The sequence below is a fragment of the Macaca fascicularis genome, chromosome 8, assembly GCF_037993035.2.
Source record: "Macaca fascicularis isolate 582-1 chromosome 8, T2T-MFA8v1.1".
Classification (NCBI taxonomy): domain Eukaryota; kingdom Metazoa; phylum Chordata; class Mammalia; order Primates; family Cercopithecidae; genus Macaca; species Macaca fascicularis.
In genome coordinates, this window is record NC_088382.1 from 150,872,012 (window position 1) to 150,892,254 (window position 20,243).

Sequence of the window (20,243 nt, forward strand, 5' to 3'; positions counted from 1 at the left end):
GAAACAGATTCACAATATAGGTGGTCAGTTAATGCCAACAGGGGCGCCATGGATTTCAATGGGAAAGGACAGCCTTTTTACACATGGTGCTGGAACAACTCAATTTCCACGTGCCAGATGGAGGGGGAACCCCTCAACTCTTACGGTATACAAAAATGAACTCAAAATGGATCACAGACCTAGGTGAGAGAACTATTAAGGAATCTAGAAGGAAACGTAAGAGAAAATCATTAAGACTTCAGGCCCAGGAGTTGAAGCTGCAGTGAGCCATGATCACAGTACTACACTCCAGCCCAGGCAATGTAGCGAGACCCTCCAACTCTTAAAAAGACTTCAGATCAGGCAAAGAGTTCTTAATTGAAAAAGAACAAAAAAAAATATTTGATACACCAAATTTCATCAAAATTTAAAACTTTTGCTTTCTGAAAGGTATCATTAGAAAAATGACGAGGAGCCTGGCACAGTGGTTCACGCCTATAGCCCAGGCACTTTGGGACTGAGGCAGGAGAATCACTTGAGCACGGGAGTTCTAGACTAACCAGGGCAACATAATGAGACTCCATCTCCGTAAAAAATTTAAAGTATTAGCCAGGTATGGTGGTGCGTGCCTATAGTCCAAGCTACTCAGGAAGCTGAGGCGGAAGGATCGCTTGAGCCCAGGAAGGTTGAGGCTGCAGAGAGCTATGATCACACCACTGTGTTTCAGCCTGGGAAACAGAGTCCCTGTTAAAACAAAACAAAACAAAGTGGCTCACGCCTGTAACCCTAGCACTTTGGGATACCACGGTGGGAGGATCACGTAAGTCCAAGAGTTCAAGACTGGCCTGGGTGACATAGCAAAACCTTGTCTCAATAAAGTGTAAGAAAAAAAAAAATATATATATACACACACACACACACACACACACACACACACAGGTTAGGCATAGTAGCTCACACCTGTAATTACAGCACTTGGTGAGGCTGAGGTGGGCAGATGGCTTGAGCCCAGAAGTTTGAAACCAGCCTGGGCAACATGGTGAAACCCCATCTCTACAAAAAATACAAAAATTGGATGGGTGTGGTGGTGCACACCTGTAGTCCCAGCTACCCGGGAGGCTGAGGTGGGAGAATCAGCTGAGCCCAGGAGGTCATGGCTGCAGTAAGTTGTGATAGTGCCATGGCACTCCAGCCTGGGTGACGGAGTGAGACCCCATCTTAAAAAAAACAAAAAAAAACATGCAAATTAAAGCTGCAATGAGATATGGCTCACACCCACTTCAATGAATGAAGTTTAAAAAGACTGACAACACTAAGTGTTGGCGAGGATGTGGAGAAATGGGAACTCTCCTATACTACGGTAGGAATGCAAGAGGTACCAACGCCCTGGAAAGCACTGGACCCAGCAAGCCACTCCCAGTGACTCACTCATGAGAAATGAAACACATCCACACAGGGCCTTGCAGGTCAATGTTCACAGCAGCTTTATTATCACAGCCTCCAAAATGGAAACAACCCAAATCTCTACCACCTGATGGATGAAAACAAATGACGGCACATCCATTCAGTGGAGCACTAGTCAGCACTGAAAAGGGGCAAAGTACTGATTCATGCAGTAACATGGATGAATCTATCAGAAAAGTATTATGCTAAGTGACAAGAGCCAGACCATATGCTATGTGATTCCATTTACATTGATTCCAGAACGGGCAGCACCATGACAACAGAGGAAGGTTGGTGGTGGCTGGGGGCAGTGCAGTGGCTGATGTGGGGGGCATTGGGAGCCTTGGGGTGATGAAAATATTCTAGGTCCTAATGGCGACAGCCACACCACTGTGGACATCTCATGCCAACTGTCAAACTGCCCAGACTGGGGGAACAGTATTTCCAAATCTCTGGGTACGGACGGCAGACAACTCTTTAAAGAAACTCCCACTCCGATCAGGGAAAACTTGGGTCACTACGTTGTCCTTGTAAGTGTAATTTCAGTCAAACCTTGAGAAATAAATTGGGCCTTTTGTTGTCTGGACTCAATCTAAGCACATCTAAGAACAAACTCATTAAAGCCCTGTTCCTATCACCTGTAAAAATACCTTCTATTCACAGTTCCTACTCTCCTGCTCAACACAGACCAGGGCTTATAGTTTTACGTGAACTATGTAGTGCTTAGGGTCAATAAAGGTTACTTTCATCTGGTTAGGGTCAGTTTGCCACAGCCTAACCACTTACTACAACTCTTCCCATTTCAGTCACCATTTCTGGAGGTTTATATGGAACAGACACCCCTGCAACTTCGGAAAGCTACCTTTAATATGCACTACATACATAGTGTAGTGAAGTACATATGCAGACAGGTCCTGGGCTTATGACGGTTGGACCTACGATTGTTCAACTTCATGCTAATGTGAAAGCCATACACATTCACTGGAAACCATATTTTGAGTCCTCATACACACTGGTTTTCACTTTGAGTACAGTATTCAATAAATTACATGAGATCTTCAACACTTTATTATAAAATAGGCTCTGTGTTACATTATTTTGCCCAACTATAGGCTGGTGTGAGTAGTTCTTTTTTGTTTTGTTTTGTTTTGTTTTTGAGACAGGGTCTCACTCTGTCATTCAGGCTGGAGTGCAGTGGCATGATCATGGCTCACTGCAGCCTCCATCTCCCAGGTGCAAGGAATCCTCCCACCTCAGCCTCCTGAATAGCCATGATTACAGGTGTACACCACCACACCCAGCTAATTTTTTATTTTTTGTAGACACGGAGTTTCAGTATGTTGCCCTAGCTAGTCTTGAACTCCTGGGCTCAAGTGATCCTCCCACCTCGGCCTCCCAAAGTGTTGGGATTACAGGCATGAGCCAGCGTGCCCAGCCTGATGTGAGTGTTCTGGGCATGGTTAAGAAAGGTGAGGCTGTGCTATGACGTGCGGTGGGGTAGGTGTGTTAAACGCATTTTCAACTTAAGATATTTTCAACGATGGGTTTACTGGGACGTCGCCCCGCTGCAAGGTGAGGAGCGTCTGTATTTGTCCTCCGAAATTTTCTCAAATCTATACAAGTCTCATGTAATAATCAAAACCAAACAACGCAATGTGCTAAGCTGTATAGAAATTGAGACCCACCATCTATAAAGTATGAAAATTCCAAGGTGTTGCGGAAGAATTCAGGTTTTTAAAGCCACAATACACATCATCCGCCATAGAGAAAACTAGGGAAAAGCAGTTCCTAACGACTCTTTATCGTATCAACTCATTCTCAGGAACCAGAGGTTCTAAATTTTGTATTTGTCACCACGACCAGAACTCATTGTCCAGAAACTGAAGGATGGTGCCCAATTCGTAACTCCAACCGCCTGAGCTTTGTTATGACAATGCTTTCATAATTGCCTCAGTGCCAAGTCCTTACACACTGAAGGGACAAAATAAATGTTTAGTAAAATTAGTTGCTACCCAACTTCTCCCTGGCTAAGGTCTAGTCGCAGAAGTGGTCCTTCAGTTCCATGAACACATCCAGGTCTCCCCTCCCTCGGCCTCTGGATGCGATGCCCAAGAGCCCTTGCCCTGCTCTCCATACAGGCCTGCCCACACTGACCCAGCCCGTTTCTCTCCCTCGCTGGTCGGGTCACTTTCTTTCTCGAAGTGCCCCCCTGCCACAGAGCAAAGCCCCCTAGCCCACAGATGTGGGTCCTGTCCACCCTCCATGCCCTAGGATATGATGAGCACCCAGGGAGCACAAGCAGAATAAATGTAGAGTGACACACACAGGAGAGAACGAAAGCGCGACCTGAACCCGGTCCCCTACGTCCGACTCCCCAGCCCTCCAGAAAAGAGTCCTTTAACCGTGTCTGAGCCCCAGGTCCTCTGGCCTTCTCACGAAGCCTTCTCAAAACAAGGTTTTTAAAGATCAAAAAAGACACAGGACTGCAAACGGAAAAGCACGCTGAAATGCAATAATGGAAGCACTGGAAAAGTAAGATGAGTGCTTTTTCATTAATGTATTAAGCGACACGATTGAGGGATGGACACAGTATCTCCTGTGATTTCGGTAATAATGAGCATCAGCTCCACGGCAGGGTGACAGGGAGTCGGTGCCGATGCCAGCAGGGCCGCCCCGCACACAGGGGGAGAAAACGCTACAATTTCATGCTGGAGTCAGATCCGTGCACGTAACCGAGGGAGCCGCACTGCAGCGAGGCTGAGTGAGCGCTCACGGAACAAGAAACACTTTATTATGTTTGTACCAACAAACATCCCTAAAACCACCAAAATAAGTAGGCTTAAAAATACTTTACTGTGCAACATGTGGAATTCTAGAATAAAACTGATGCTTCTAAATTGTCTGCCTCTTACCCAGATACCTTATATGGCTAAGGGTTTGGAAAATGACAGATCTCAAAACTTCCTTAGATCATAAGGAAAACTAAACATTCTGACAAAACTTTTCAGGCCCAAGACACTCCCCGTGGGGACTCCCTACAGGGTCCCCGCTCTCTTGCCCAGTAATCTGGAAGAAACACATCTTGCACATGTGAGCCTGGTCATGCCCACCTGCGCGTGTTTGTGAATTTCCGTGTTCTCACACCCACCTGTGCGTGTCTCTGTGAATTTCCGTGTTCTCATGCCCACCTGCACGTTGTCTGTGAATTTCCGTGTTCTCACGCCCACCTGCGTGTCTGTGAATTTCCGTGTTCTCACACCCACCTGTGTGTGTCTGTGAATTTCCGTGTTCTAACACCCATCTGCGTGTCTCTGTGAATTTCCGTGTTTTCACGCCCACCTGTGTCTGTGAATTTCCGTGCTTTCATGCCCACCTGCGCTCATCTGTGAATTTCCGTGTTTTCATGCCTACCTGTGGGTGTCTCTGAATTTCCGTGTTTTCACGCCCACCTATGCGTGTGTGAATTTCCGTTGTTTTCGTGCCCACCTGCGTGTCTCTGTGAATTTCCATGTGTTCATGCCCACCTGCGTGTGTCTGTGAATTTCCATGTTTTCATGCCCACCTGTACCCCTCTGTGAATTTCCGTATTTTGATGCTCACCTGCGCGTCTGAATTTCTGTGCTTTCATGCCCATCTGTGAGTCCGAATTTCTGTGTTTTCATGCCCACCTGACTGTCTCTGAATTTCTATGTTTTCATGCCCACCTGTGCGTGTTGGTGAATTTCTGTGTTTTCATGCCCACCTGCGCGTGTCTGAATTTCCGTGTTTTCACGCCCACTTGGGTGTGTCTGTGAATTTCCGTATTTTCCTGGTCACCTGCGTGTCTGAATTTCCGTGCCTTCATGCCCACCTGTGTGTGTCTCTGTGAATTTCCATGTTTTCATGCCCACCTGCGTGTCTGTGAATTTCCGTGTTTTCACGCCCACTTGAGTGTGTCTGTGAATTTCCGTGTTTTCCTGCTCACCTGCGCGTGTCTGAATTTCCGTGTTTTCACGCCCGCTTGAGTGTCTGTGAATTTCCGTGTTTTCCTGCTCACCTGCGCGTCTGAATTTCCATGCTTTCATGCCCACCTGCATGTGTCTGTGAATTTCCATGTTTTCATGCCCACCTGCGTGTGTCTGTGAATTTCCATGTTTTCATGCCCACCTGCATGTCTGTGAATTTCCGTGTTTTCATGCCCACCTGCATGTGACTGTGAATTTTCATGCTTTTGGAAATGCCTGTCACTGAGCCATCTACCATCCACAATAACCTTGGATTCAAGTCAACAGCAACAATGATAAGATGACAGCATCTTTCAGTGTCTCCCACAGCCAGGCACTGTTCTAAGTGCACCTGGGACCCTCCTTGGGTTGGTGTGCAATTGCAATCACTTTACACACGAAGAATCAGAGTGTGGCACAGCGGGTCTCCCAAATTCGCCTGCATGACACAGCCAGTGACTGTCAGTGCTGGCGACCCTAACCTTTGCTCATCGTTCACTGTGCCCTGGCAGGGACAGCGGGGGAGATGGGCCCCAGCTGAGAGTCAGTATGTATCAGTGCCAATCTGCCCCAGACACTCAGCTACTTTGCCAAAACTGTAATTCAGCGTCAACATACGAAGATCGTTCCTCCCCAAACCTGGCTAAAAACAGGAGAAGAAAACCAGCATCAGGGCAGGCTGAAGGGAGAGGAGACCAAGACTTCTGTGCCCGCGGTTCTCCAGGACATGCCATCCTCCACCTCCGGAGGATCAGAGCCACGCCCAGTCCGCTAGCACTCTGCTCAGCGTACACTGCGCACAGACGGGGAGGAGACTTACCAATCTGCAACAGTATTGGTGTGACCAGAGCGGTTTCCATGGCGTAACAGAACTCCCTGCCAAACATCACCGCCCCGTGCATCACCCACAGGCGCACGGGGATTCGGTCTATGGACCCCTCGCTGATGGTCTCGCAGTTCTCGGCCTCTGCGCCTCCGGCTTTCTGTGGGTCCGGCAGGGGCACGGATAACTCTTGAACTTGCATAGATTCCGGGTCGGCATTCTGCGGAGCCATTTTCATTACCACCAAAAATATATATATTTATCTATATATTCTATCTATATAAATAATGCTTTCATCTATCTGTAATGATAAATAAGACGTCTTCTCTTTCTGCTTCGGTTGTGTTCCTCGGGCAAGTAACACTTACATTCCTCTTTGCACAGGTGGGTGTCTCACAACTTCTCACAATGGTATGAGACATGCAGCAACACACAACGATTTTTGGTTGGATTTTAAACATATGGCTTGCTGGTTTACTGTGAATTAGAGTTAAAAATCCATAATTGCCATTCAGTTAATACCAGTTTCATCATTATTACTGAAGAGGTGCTGAAGTGAATTTTCTTGCTACAGAGAGGTGGGAAGGTGACACAAACAGGTGTTCCGCTGGTAATCCCCATCGAGTGACTGGATGATCTGCAAAACAGGAAAACAACCCGGCCAGAGTCAGGGGCGGCCAGCAGATGGCCCTGTGGAGCGCCGCCTGACCCCCGAGCAAGCTGTGTGCCCCAAGGACCTGCCCCGAGATCACACGCCTCTCTGCCACTCACTCTGGGTACGTCCGTGCTAACAACCAAACCTACGTTCTCGAAAAACATTTTCTCATGTGGAAGTGAATCCTGGGGAAGGACAAAGGTGGGGCAATCAAGGAAAGCAGGATCAAAGAGCAGACAGAGAAAAACGCTAGAAATATTCACTCTTTGGCCAGTAACAATATCGTCCACCCCGTATACCACAGCACGTAACTATTCCAGCAGGCTGGAGGCGGCTGGCGACGACGCCCTTTGGCTGCAGATATCATGAGAGGGAAGTAAGGAGGTGAAGGGAAAAGTGGGGAAGGTAGGAAAAAGAGAATCAAAAGGTTAAACTTTTGTTTAAAAAAGTCTAATTTGTTAGAGACAAGGTCTCGCTCTGTTGCCCAGGCTGGAGTGTGGAGTGCACAGCCTCAAACTCCTGAGCTCAAGTGATCTCCCACCTCATCCTCCCGAGTAGCTGGGACTACAGGTGTGCACCACTACACCCAGCTAATTTTTCTAAGGTCCCCACTATATTGCCCAGGCTGGTATCCAACTCCTGAGCTCAAGCGATCTCCCCTGCCTCAGCCTCCCAAAGCACTGGGATTTACAAGCATGAGCCACTGTGCCCAGCCAAAAAGGGAAACTTTAGACCCTGCCTGGACAGGTGGAAATGAAAAACAAAAAGCAGGCTGGGCACAGTGGCTCACATCTGTAATCCCAGCACTTTGGGGGGCTGAGGCAGGTGGATCACCTGAGGTCAGGAGCTCGAGACCTGCTTGGGCAACATGGCGAAACCCCGTCTCTACTAAAAACACAAAAATTAGCCAGGCATGGTGGCGGGAGCCTGTAATACCAGCTACTCCAGAGGCTGAGGCAGGAGAATCGCTTGAACCCGGGAGGTGGAGACTGCAGTAAGCCCAGATCGCACCACCGCACTCCAGCCTGGGTGACAGAGACCCTGTCTCAAAAAAAAAAAAAAAGAAAAAAAAGAAAAATTAAAAGTAGGAGGAGGCTGGATGGAATGAGGATAGCATGATTCTCTGTCCAGCAGGGAGTTCGAAATCTACCCAAAGGCACCTAGAACCCTGTGATATTGGCCTTTAGGTTATAAAACCTCTTGGTAATAAAATGAAATTACAGACCTTCTCTTCAGAAAAAAATGCACGCATGTGCCAAACTCTGACTATGGTACCTACGGGTTCGGAGACTCCCAACCCATACGCAGCTTTGCTAGGGTCTGTGGAACCCTATCACCCCAACCCTCGCGTTTCCACCACCCTGCCTCCAGTGACAAACCCAGCTTGGTGACAAATTCTCCACCTGGACAAACACATACAATAAAGCAGAAATAAGCCAACTGGAAATGCTGCCTTGGAAATGTTTGAGGAAATGAGGTCAATCTCTCCACAGGTAAGATAAGATCGGGGATGTGGAACACCCCAAGTTCAGAACTTCTGGAGTTAGGTCTCCAGACACCGGGTTCAGTTCAATTGAAGTGCCAGAAAGAGCCCCTGAAAACATACCTAAATGGTGTTTAAGGTTATATGAAGGTAGGTCTGTGGGCCAGTATCTTTTTTTTATTTTTTATTTTTTTATATTTTCAGACAGAGTCTCACTCTGTCTCCCAGGCTAGAGTGCAGTGGCGCAATCTTGGCTCACTGCAAGCTCCGCCTCCCGGGTTCACGCCATTCTCCTGCCTCAGCCTCCTGAGTAGCTGGGACTACAGGCGCCCGCCACCACACCCAGCTAATTTTTTTTTATTTTTAGTAGAGATGGGATTTTACTGTGTTTGTCAGGATGGTCTCGATTTCCTGACCCCGAGATCCGCCTGCCTCAGCCTCCCAAAGTGCTGGGATTTCAGGCATGAGCCACCGCACTCGGTCTATGGGCCAATATCTTACTGAGAATTTTTCCAACAACTGGTTTCAATAAAAGTATTTCTCATTAATTTCCACCGAACCAAAGGTGGTCTTAATTAGCTCCTCTCTTTCTCCCCAGAGACCAGAAACCTCGAGGTGCCGTCTTCACTTGGCTCCTCTCTCATGCAGCCTCGACGGAGAAGGTGGGTCCCCGGCGCGGGGGCCCCAGGAGACAGAGGGCTCTCTGTACGGGAGGTTCCGTATAGCACCTAAGGAAGCCGTGCGCCTGGCTCTTCCGTTCCAGCTCTTCCCTACATCTTCTTTCACGCCGCAGCGGAAACCAGAATGCCTACTAATTCCTTCAGAACCAAAGGCTCAAGCAGTGCTACCTATGTGTTTGCTTCTTACGTCCCCCGAACGTCGCTACAATTCCACACGACAGCCCTTATCTGAGAATTCTTTCAACTTTGCCAAATGTCCTCTACCATAGAAACACCTCAATTAAAACAAGAGTTTCCAAACTGTCACCTTACCGCAATATTTTTTCAAAAAACTCTGTCATGGAACTTTTTTTTTTTTTTTGAGACAGTCTTGCTCTGTTGCCCAGGCTGGAGTGCGGTGGCGCGATCTTGGCTCACTGCAACCTCTGTCTCCCGGGTTCAAGCGATTCTCCCGCCTCAGCCTCCCGAGTAGCTGGGATTACAGGCGTGTGCCACCACACCCGGCTAATTTTTGTATTTTTAGTAGAGACAGGGTTTCACCATGTTGGCCAGGCTGGTCTCGATCTCCTGACCTCGTGATCCACCTGCCTCTTCCTCCCAAAGTGCTGGGATTACAGGCGTGGGCCACTACGCCCGGCCAGAACTATTTCCAACATACACAAAGTAAACAGAATAGTATAAGAAACCGTCAGGTTTAACAAGGACCAACATTCTGCTATTCTTGTTCCGCCCCCACCTTTATGGAATCATTCCTAACAGAAAATGTCACGATTTTCCCTGTTTTCAGTCTGTCAATCTTGTACCAGAATAGGGTCAATGATTTTAACTGCTTTCTTCCACCAGGTAAGAGGAGGCATTTTTGTGAGAAGAAATAACACCCAGACACGTCTGCAAAGACTGAACACATCAGCTGGGTTTTGAGCAGGAACAAAAGCAATTAGTTTTCTAAGAAATCCTAATGACTTAATTATAAACATCAGACCCTGCACTTCTGCTCAATTGGCCCTTTGTCCCACTGCGGTGTCCTCAGAGACTTGTGCCTGAAGTGAAGCAGTCTCTGTTCCTAAGATTCATTTCAGTAAGAGCTGACAGTTAGGCAATAAATGTCTGGAATCAAGTAATATATGAATTATTTGAAGGTAGCGATTCTCAACCGGGGGCAACTCTGCACCCTCCAGGGACACTTGGCAATGACTCGAGACATCTCTGATTGCGACAACAGGGGGAGGAGGGGACAGTACTGTTACTCTTAGTAACAGAGTTGCAAATCCACAGAAGGACAGAGTGGTGCAGGAGTGGCTCCCTTGACATGGAAAGTCAGCTACCTCACTGGAGTTCCTCTGAAATGTTGGGGCTTTCCTACCAAACTTCTAACAACCGGTGTAAAACTGACCTTTCAAAGAGAAGATGAAAAGGAGGGAGACCAGCCGCTGGGTGGGAAAGGCGTCTAGCTCACACCGCCAGAGCATCTGCATGGCTACGGTCAGGGCGAGCCGCCAGACACCGCTGCTCAGCAGGCTGAGGGGCCAGCACGACGGCTTCACACCTTGGGGGACTGCTGACCCAGCCTGCCAGGGACGGCGCTGCACGTTCAGCCGTGCACCCAGGCCCCACATCAGGCCCCCTAGCTCTAGAACCATGCCTGGGCAGTGCTGCCCATCGGTCGAGGGATCATCCTTCGGAGCAGGCTGCCTCTCCGCCAGCCTGCTCCCTTCAGTCTCTCTGCTGAGCTTGGCTCTGCCCATGCTGCCGGCCATGCATCTCCACCTCTTGCCCTTCCCACCTTCAGCTCAACCACCCCAGTCTGAGAGACTCTTCTCAGGGCTCACTGGACCCCTTTAGAATGGGTGATCCCCATCTTGCACAAAGGATTATGACAGCTACTGGTGGATGGCCAAACCCTGCCAGGCAGTGAGAGAAGCCCCCTCAAGAGACCCCCATCCCCTGCTTTCATCTGTCCCCAGATCTCCCAGCATCAGTCCCCAGTGGGCAATGTCCATCCTTCTTGAACCTGGGCTTTCCCTTCCATATGCACCATTTCCAGCCACACAGTAAGAGCTCGATGAGGCTTGTTAAATGAACAAATGAAGCAAATGAACAAACAAGGCTGATCAGCTGATAGGTACTATGGGGTGTCTGCACTGGAAAACCGCTCCCCACCCCACCAGTCTCTAAGGAAACTATTTTATATGCTCAAGTTATGCCCAGGTGCTCCGGGTGACCAGCCACTGGCTCATGCCTCCCTGAAGTCCTCATGAAACAGCATGAGCATGGCACGGGTGTCACCTGTTACGCAAGTAGCCTACGCATGAACACAGCTGGCTTGCCTTCCTCAAGCAGGGCAGAGGCAGGGGCACAGTACACGGATTTTACACAGGTGACTTCACTGGCATCTATATTGATGAAAACAACAAATATCTTTAGACATCTTGACTTTGTTTAAAGTAGCAGTAAGTACAAAAATCTACCAAATGTCTCATACCTTCATGAACTTATCCAAGGAATGTCATCAACCTAGGGTGTCAACACCAATGCAAGCTTCCGAGCTTCTAAAAACAGGCAAAGTTGAGGCAACTGTCCAAACAGTAATCTTAACAAGGCTAAATTAGCCATCACAACAACATCACCTCATGTTAACCAACCTTAATTTCCTCAAGGATATGCACCCATTGGACTAACCCAGTTTTCAAGGTGAGTATCTTGGAGACAACACCCAACGGCTCACAGCAGGATGCCACCTGGTGCAGCTGGTGCTTCCAAACATTTTATTTCTGCAAAGCCCTGGGGATTCTGTAAGCATTTTAGGAGAAGTCAGGAAATAATTTAAAAATAAAGTTTAAGTGTTGTACTTAGAATCAAGGGTCATGGCCGGGTGCAGTGACTCATGCCTGTAATTCCAGCACTTTGGGAGGCTGAGGCAGGTGAATCACGAGATCAGGAGATCAAGACCATCCTGGTCAGCATGGTGAAACGCCATCTCTACTTAAAAAAAAAAAAAAAAAAATTAGCTGGGCATGGTAGCATGTGCCTGTAATCCCAGCTACTGGGGAGGCTGAAACAGGAGAATCGCTTGACCCGGGAGGCAGAGGTTGCAGTGAGCCGAAACTGCGCCCCCGTACTCCAGCCTGGGTGACACAGCAACACTCCGTCTCGAAAGGAAAGAAAGAAAGAAAGAGAAAGAGAAAGAGAAAGAGAGAGAGAGAGAGAGAGAGGGAAAGAAAGAAAGAAAAGAAAAGAAAAGAAAAGAAAAAAGAAAGAAAGTTAGTTAGTTAAAGGTCATATCACCTAGTCAATACCGAAAGATCTAGCGGGTGGAACTGCAGGGGACAGCACACAGGGAAGGCCATGGTGACCCGGCCCCAGCACTGGCCACTCTGAAAGGAGAGCTGGTGGCCTCCGGGTTGGTGCCGGAAGCACCAGCATGAGCATTTCTTCAGTTAAAGGGCCAAGGCTGAAGGACAGGTTACTGGGCCCGCAGCCCATGGGAAAGGTACTAGCAAATTCTGATACGTTTAAGAACACAAGAACATGTCTTGGTCAGGAAATCCATGTAACAGGCTACTGAATGTTCAACCCAGATGACAGCTCCCAGTGGAAAACTATGTGGGTCCCTGTGAGGCCTCAGATCCATATGCTCGAGTGTGGTGTGAGTTAGCAGCCACTTTGCGTCTCCCAGTGGCCCTCTGGGTGTCGCAGTATGATTGATCTGAGAGTCCACTGCCAGCCCTGGGACTGCTCTTTTGCACACACCAAATGTCGACGTGCGCGTCTCCGTTTCTCAAGGCTGCAATCTGTCCCACCCGTGTGCCTGTCTACCTAGCTGCGGGAGGCAGAGAGGCTGTCGGGACATCTCGACCTCTGCTGGGGGAGGGGAGGGTCCTGATGTTGCTGCTTCTCCCCCATCAGCGCTGTCCTAGTAATTCTCTCATGTTTATTGCCAAGAACTTCATGAGCACATGAACTTTATGAACTTTAAGAACAGACTGATTCGCTCTGGGAAAAAAGTCTTTGTTGGTATTTTTACTGAGATTCCATTAATGTTATAAACTAGCCTGGGGGGAGCCGATATCCTCAGGCTGCTGAGTTGTTCTCTCCAAGAACAACAGCGCTCCTGCACCTGTCCACGTCCTCCCTAGCGCCTTTGGGGAGAACTTAAAAGCAGCCCTTCCACGGTCTTCCACGTTTTCTCCTAATTAACCTTTGTCATGGTCACTGCAAATGGGATTTCCTCTGCCCTTATGTTCTCTAACTGGCTAGATCATGACAGCTGGTAAGTGTTGTTTACGAAGTCAGGTATAATTTACATGCAGTGAGAATGTACTACTCAGACAGTTTCAACACATTCCTATCAAGACAGAACCCGTCTATCATGCTGGAAAGGCCCCTGTGTCCCTTCCCATCTAATTAAGGCTATTCATTCTTATATTTTCAGTTTACAATCTAATTCTTTTGTTGTCTGAGCGAGAATGGACAAAAAAAAGAATATAATCAAATTAGCAAGTCTACCAAACCATTACCAAAGTATGCACAGCCCCCCACTTAAAGATGGACCGTATTTCCAAAGTTCATGGACACATGTTTGGATGTGATGGTCCGTTTCCTGAGAGACAGCAGTGGACACCTCTAGGCCCTCTGGTCCTCCTCACCCACAGCCCTCGCTGGGATTGGAACAAGGGCCCATGTGGTGCATATTTCCTGAACACGAAGCCTCTGAGGCAGTTTGAAATCCTTCCCTTCACGGCCTCCCCCAGTCACTTCATCTCTAGGGCCTCACAAGAAATGAAAGGAAAGCAGCTCTGAGAAGAGAAGGGAGGAGTGTGCAGGGAGGGGCCGGGCACCAGCGCAGGGTGTGTTTTCACACTGAGCCGGGGCAATCAGACACCATAAAACCAGTCCAACGCCCAGCAAACTACAGCCATGAGGTCACTTTCTTAGAGCAAGCAAATTGTTTTCTGTAAGGAAACTATTTTCTATAAGCACGAGAGCATTATCTGAAAACAGGAAAATGATTCTTCTCAGTACAGAGCTGAAAACGGCCGACCGAGGCATGACGTCACGCCCCTCCTTCCCCCAGCACAGGCAATCCTATACCCCTGAGAGCCGCCGCCGCCTCAGCTGCTTTAAATGCAGAGAAGCTCAAAAGTTAAGTTGTGACCTGTTCTGGTATGTTCAAAAGAAAAGTGCAACTTTTCGGGCAGATTTTCCCTAGCATAGAAAAGCAAGCTTCCCTTTGGAGCCTGTTCCAGCGATTGTCGGGGCAATCGGTGACAACAATTTTGTTATGATTCGCAGATGCACTCAGACAAGCGAAACTACAATTGTTCCAATCAACAACTTCCTCTATTGTCCTGTTTCTAATTTAAGGGTAACTGATGCCAAAACACATGACTTCCTACAATTTGCTGAGTGGAAAAGCTGGCTGTCAACTTACATTTCACCAAAAAGGTAACTGGAGAGTTGCTGCTGACACACATCTCAAGCTTGGGTCAAACTTTCAGATCTACAGCACAGTACCAGCGTTCAACAGCGACAGGAGAATTCCACGAGCCACGCTTCCCGGGAAGTGGTCTAGCGAGTCCGGACAACACACGTCCGCACGGTGACCACAAACATGCGCTTCTCCTTTCACAGCCCTACACACGAAGCGCATGTACATGTATGCATGGGCCTGACGCCGTGGGGTGCAGGCACCGCCTGTGGGTGGCACATGCTGATGGGGGCCAGCTCACGGAACAGCTGTGTGTTTTCTGCACCCACCACCTAGAAACAGGCATGAGTAGGGGCACCCATAGTCAGACAAACCCACTACTACCATCAGCCTCAGACGGCCCCGTTCCATCTTCACCAGTGCAGTTCCCCCAGTCACGGCCAGCACGTGTCTTCCTGCCTCTCCAGATGGCCATGGAGAGGAACACTAATAGCAGCATTGGCAATTCTGCTTCTAAGGCTATTTCCTGAAAAGCTTGTGAGAAATCCCACTGACTTCCAACACAAAACCAGTGTGTGTCAAGAGATGATGACAAGCCACAAATGGGGTAGAAGTATTTGCAAAAGACATTATCTGATAAAAGACTGGCATCCAAAATATACAAAGAGTCCTTAAAACTCAACGAAAAGAAAATGAGCACTTCTACAAGTTCCTCCCCCCGTGTATTTGGCACGTGCCTGGCTGGGCGGGAAGTGTGGGGCATTCCGAGTGGCAAAGACTGGAAGCAGTGTGTGCTGGAAGGGCAGAAATTTCCAAAACGGACCTAACAAGAGGACCCAGATATTGAAGTGCCGTATTCCCACAAATGTTCGCCATCACTCTACCATTAAGATATTGAAATGAAGGAAATATTAATTTTCTAACAATTTGTGGTACCCTGGCCTGGCAAGCTGTCTTGAACTATACTGGACTCGGAGTAGGCACATAGTCAAGCAACACGACGCAGCAAGGGAGCCCCAGGACAGCTGTGGGCAGGCCCCTGAACTGTGGGGGCTAGCAGGACGGGGAAGGTGACCTGCCTGTGAACGGCCAGATCGGTGTGCACATAAAGCAAGTGCTGCATTCACCACAAGCCAGGAGACGTTGGTGACACTTCCACAGCCTTCCTTGGACTCTGGCCTTCCCTTGGCCTCAGCTGCTTCACTGCTGTCCTTCAGGAACGATGCCAGGGCAGCAGCTCTGGGAAGCCTGCAGACCACATGCTGCCGTGTCCCGCAGGGCCTGCATGGCTATACGGTTTGACAGTCCAGGCTCCTGCACTGGAGTGGAGATGCTGTGGGAGGGAGGCAGGCTCACCAGTGAGCGTGCGACTGTGCACATGCGTGCCTGCAGAGTTCACAGAAGCCCTGTGCGGGCAAGAATGCTCTGACTACTTGCTGATGCCGGACAGTGCCGGGGAATTGCAGTTTTGAGGCAGTGCAGTAGCTTTACACTGTGTGAGATGGATTCTCATTATAGAAAGTATGATGCACGTGATGTGTTGGATTTTGAGGCTTACAGAGTAGTGTATGCTCAGTTTCAAAGCAAAGAGCTGGAAGAACAAGAGCCAATAAATGATCTTTTGCTATGTGGGGGAAAAGATGGCAAAAAGTCTGAAGACACCTCACCAAAGATGATACACAGACAGCAAATGAACATATGGAAAGATGCTCCACACCCGAGGTCCTCAAGCGGATGTAGCCGCGGTGCCACCACACACCTATCAGAACGGCCAAGGCTTAGAGCACCGACAACAGCAAACGCAGGAGAGGATGTCGGGCAGGAACGCTCGCTCACTGCTGGCAGAAATGTAAAATGCCACAACCACTCCGAAAGACACTTTGCCCACTTCTCACAAAACCAAACATACTTTCAACCATGCCATCCGGCAACCAAGTTCCTTGGTATTTACCAAACAGAGCTGAGAACTTATGTCCACACAAAAGCCTGTGCGGCTGTCAGATGTGACAGCCACTTTATTCATCATCACCAAAACTTGGAAGCACCCAAGACGTCCTTGCATAGGTGACTGAATAAACCGTGGAACATCCAGACGATGGAATGTCATTCGCCGCTAAACGGAAATGAGCCCTGAAGCCATGCATGAAAAGATGCGCGGGCACCCTGAATGCGTATTTCTAAGGGAAAGAAGGCACTCTGAAACGGCTTTTCCAACTGCATGATTCCAACCAGACGACTTTCTGGAAGTGGCAAAACTAAGGACACAGTAAAAGGAGCAGCGGTGACCAGGGCCTGGGGAGGAAGAGAGGCGGAGGAGGGTGTCGGGGCAGTGGAACTGCTCTGTATGGCACTCTAATGGCAGACACATGTCACTATGCATTTGCCAGCCTACTGGAGCTGCAGCGCCCAGAGTGGAGACCCTGACGTGACCTCCGCGCTGGGGTGACAGAGACGTGTCACTGCAGGCTCATCCACCGTAATCAATGTCCCACTCTGGCCGGTGACATGGACACTGGGGGAGGCTGGGAGTGGGGGCAGGGGCACACGGGAAATCTGTTATCTTCCTCTCAATTTTGTTGTGAACTTAAAACTGCTGGCCAGGCGCGGTGGCTCAAGCCTGTAATCCCAGCACTTTGGGAGGCCGAGACGGGCGGATCACGAGGTCAGGAAATCGAGACCATCCTGGCTGACACGGTGAAACCCCGTCTCTACTAAAAAATACAAAAAATTAGCCAGGCGAGGTGGCGGGTGCCTGTAGTCCCAACTACTCGGGAGGCTGAGGCAGGAGAATGGCGTGAACCCGGGAGGCGGAGCTTGCAGTGAGCTGAGATCCGGTCACTGCACTCCAGCCTGGGCGGCAGAGCCAGACTCCGTCTCAAAAAAAAAAAAAAAAAAAAAAAAAAAACTGCTCTAGAAAGTAAAGTTTGTTGATTTTCAATGTCGTGTCCTTGTATTTACATAAATAAATAAGGCAATCAAAAACTCCTGATAATCCCCTGTTGTCCAGGGTTAGGAAGAAACCAAAACCCTTCATGAGAAAGGAATTAAGGGGCATCCATGCTGACCGCCGTGCACTTGGGGAAGCTTTCTGTGCCACCTGCTTACACCTGAGAGTGCCCAATCGCGGAGGCGCCCATCTCCAGGTGTGCTATGCATCGCCTGTAGAAACCCAGCTTGGCGGCCTCTCATCACACAAGCAGCCTCTAGCCCAAGACACGTGGGCTAAAGAAATACAAAGTTCATACCAGTTTCAATGAGGCCATGTGACACCTGGCGTCCTTCAAATACTCAGCACCTCATGTGGACCAGTGTCGAGCGGCTTCCCTAACTGCAGGTTCTGGGGCTCCCCCCAGACCCACTGGATCAGAGACCAAGAGTCTGCACCACGGCCACTCCTGAGTCACACACGGCAGAGGGGACGTCACGAGCACTGCCTCACGCCAACAGCTCCAGGCTGCGCTGTCACCCTGGCGGGGCGGCTACTGTGTCCCCCCTTTTACCCTCAGAGTATCCCAGTTAGAACAACACCCCAACACTCTAGAAATGAATGATCTAAAGCTTAATTGTGCTTTACATCTTCCGATAACCCTCTTTGTGTGTTTTGTGCCACAAGTCAGGGCACTTCAGAAACTGAAAAGGACGCACAGCAGACCACATATCCTTCTTCTCTGCTCTCCTTTCAATCAGAGCGTGCTGTGAACCTCCAGCGGCACAGGGGAGTGGGCAGAGGCCAGGGGTGTGTGTGTGTGTGTGTGTGTGTGTCGATGTCTGCCTATGTGTCTGTGTACGTGCGGGGGGTGTGTGTGTGTGTCGATGTCTGCCTGTGTGTGTGTGTGTGTGTGGGTGTATGTGTGGGTTTGTCTGTGTGTCAATACCTGTGTGTCTGTGTCGGGGGGAGGTGTGTGGGTGTGTCCGTGTGTCTGCCTCTGTGTGCCTGTGTGTGTTAAGTCTGTGTGGGTATGTGTACGTGTGTCTGTGTCCATGTGTGTCTGTCTCTGCATCTCTGGATCTATATCTGTCTGTGTCTGTACATTTGTGCGTGTCTTTATAAAATACCCTAAGTATGAAGAAACTGAATCGAGGAAATTCTGGAAGGGCCCCCGGGAGTGAGTGGACACCGTATGGCCACAGCATGTCTATGGCTGGCATCCCCACAGCAGAAGCAGCCCAGTGCCCATGCCCTGAGCATGCCTTCCCCTACACTTCTCTGCTGACCATACAGGGTGGCCTGGCCCAAGGCCGAGACAGTGCCCTGGCTCCTCCTGCCTCCTCCAGACCCCTGCCCTGCCCCTTTTCACGCCTGCTTGCAGACCTTGCCTCCTGCCCCACAGACCCTGAGGGCACAGTGTGCTTGGACTACCTCTGGGTCCAGCACACACCCAGCACAGGCACCCACATGGTCTTTAAAAGAAATGAATCCCTAAGTGCGAAAGGCAGAAGACCAGACCAACCCATAATTACTCCATTAATAAAGAAAACCAGGGTGTGGTGGCTCACCACTACAATCCCAGCACTTTGGGAGGCTGAGGGAGGATTGCTTGGGGTCAGGAGTTTAAGACCACCCTGGGCAACATAGCGAGACCCCATCTCTACATAAATAAATGCATTAAACAAACAGGCTAGGTGCAGTAGCTCACGCCTGTAATCCCAACACTTTGGGAGGCTGACACAGGAGGATCGCCTGAGCTCAGGAGTTCCAGACCAGCCTGGGCAACATGGCAAAACCCCATCTCTACCAAAAAAAAAAAAAAAAAAAAAAATTAGCCAGGTCTGGTGGCACACAGCTGTAGTCCCAGCTACTCAGGAGACCGAGGTGGGAGAACCGCTTGAGACCAAGAGGTGGAGGCTACAGTGAGCCAGGATTGCACCGCTGCCCTCCAACTTGGGCGACAGAGCCTCTGTCCTGTGTCTGATGCCCGCGTGACCTCACAGACTCGCCCAGACCTCCTGGAGGCCTGGTGCAAACTCATTTCCCTCTGCTGGGCCTGCTTTCTCAACAGTAAACTGCACATACCGAAAGGCCCTTCCCCCGGCCCACGGGGCTCCCTGGGCCCCATGACAAAAGGTGGACTCCCTCTGGGTCCCCACGGCCCCAGCACCAGCTCGACCAGCTCGTACTTCCATGTCTAGTCAGTCTTGTGCTTGTGTCTCCCCAGCCACTGCAAGATTCCTGACCCCAGGGGCAGGCAGAGAGCACGGCCTGGCAAGACAAGGACTCAGAACGACCTGAAAATGAGCAAAGGAAGCATCTTGGGTGCTAACGCCAAGCCGGAGTAAAGGACCCACAACGGCGCTGTTCCCACAAAGGCTCTGACTGACACCAATAACGCTATTCTCATAGTCACTGACAAGCCAGAACGCTCGCACCCCTCCGGAGCCCAGCACACGGGGCTAACCCCACACATTATGGCTGAGAAATCCACTGGCAACTGAGCTCACTAGAAGAGCGCCCAAAGACTTCCTGGAGAAGATAACCTTCCTGCTGGTGAAGTCACAGCCAACTGCAGGACGCTGGTGGCAAGGCCCCTGCCCCACAGGCTAGAACATCACCTCACAACTCCTGGGCTCTCCTGGCTGGCACCACACTCAATTCTGGAAGCCATTTTTCCATCTGCAAAGGCAAACCTCAGACTTACCAACAGCTGTGGAATCTTACCAGAAACTCCCAGGACCTGTGGGGCAGGGCACATGGCTGGCAACTGGCTCAAATGCCCAAGAACCACATCATTCAGAAAGGCCACACACAGCTGGACAACGGGGTGCCTGCCT

The 20,243-nt window shown here is 49.6% G+C and overlaps 1 protein-coding gene across 6 annotated transcripts in view; it reads right to left on the reverse strand.

Annotated features, from left to right (window-relative positions):
- SLC45A4 (solute carrier family 45 member 4) overlaps positions 1-20,243 on the reverse strand; it is a 129,883-nt gene that overhangs the window by 71,607 nt on the left and 38,033 nt on the right. For 5 of the 6 annotated variants that reach the window (XR_010577518.2, XR_010577516.2, XR_012416676.1 and 2 more), the window contains exon 1: positions 6,226-6,598. Coding sequence is in view for 3 of the 6 variants with exons in the window: in XM_073999566.1 (XP_073855667.1) it covers positions 6,226-6,466 (241 nt within the window). In the remaining 3 variants the exon portion in view is untranslated. Of the gene's footprint in view, positions 1-6,225; positions 6,866-20,243 lie in introns of those variants that run through there. The other variant, XM_045398758.3, reaches the window with a different exon arrangement.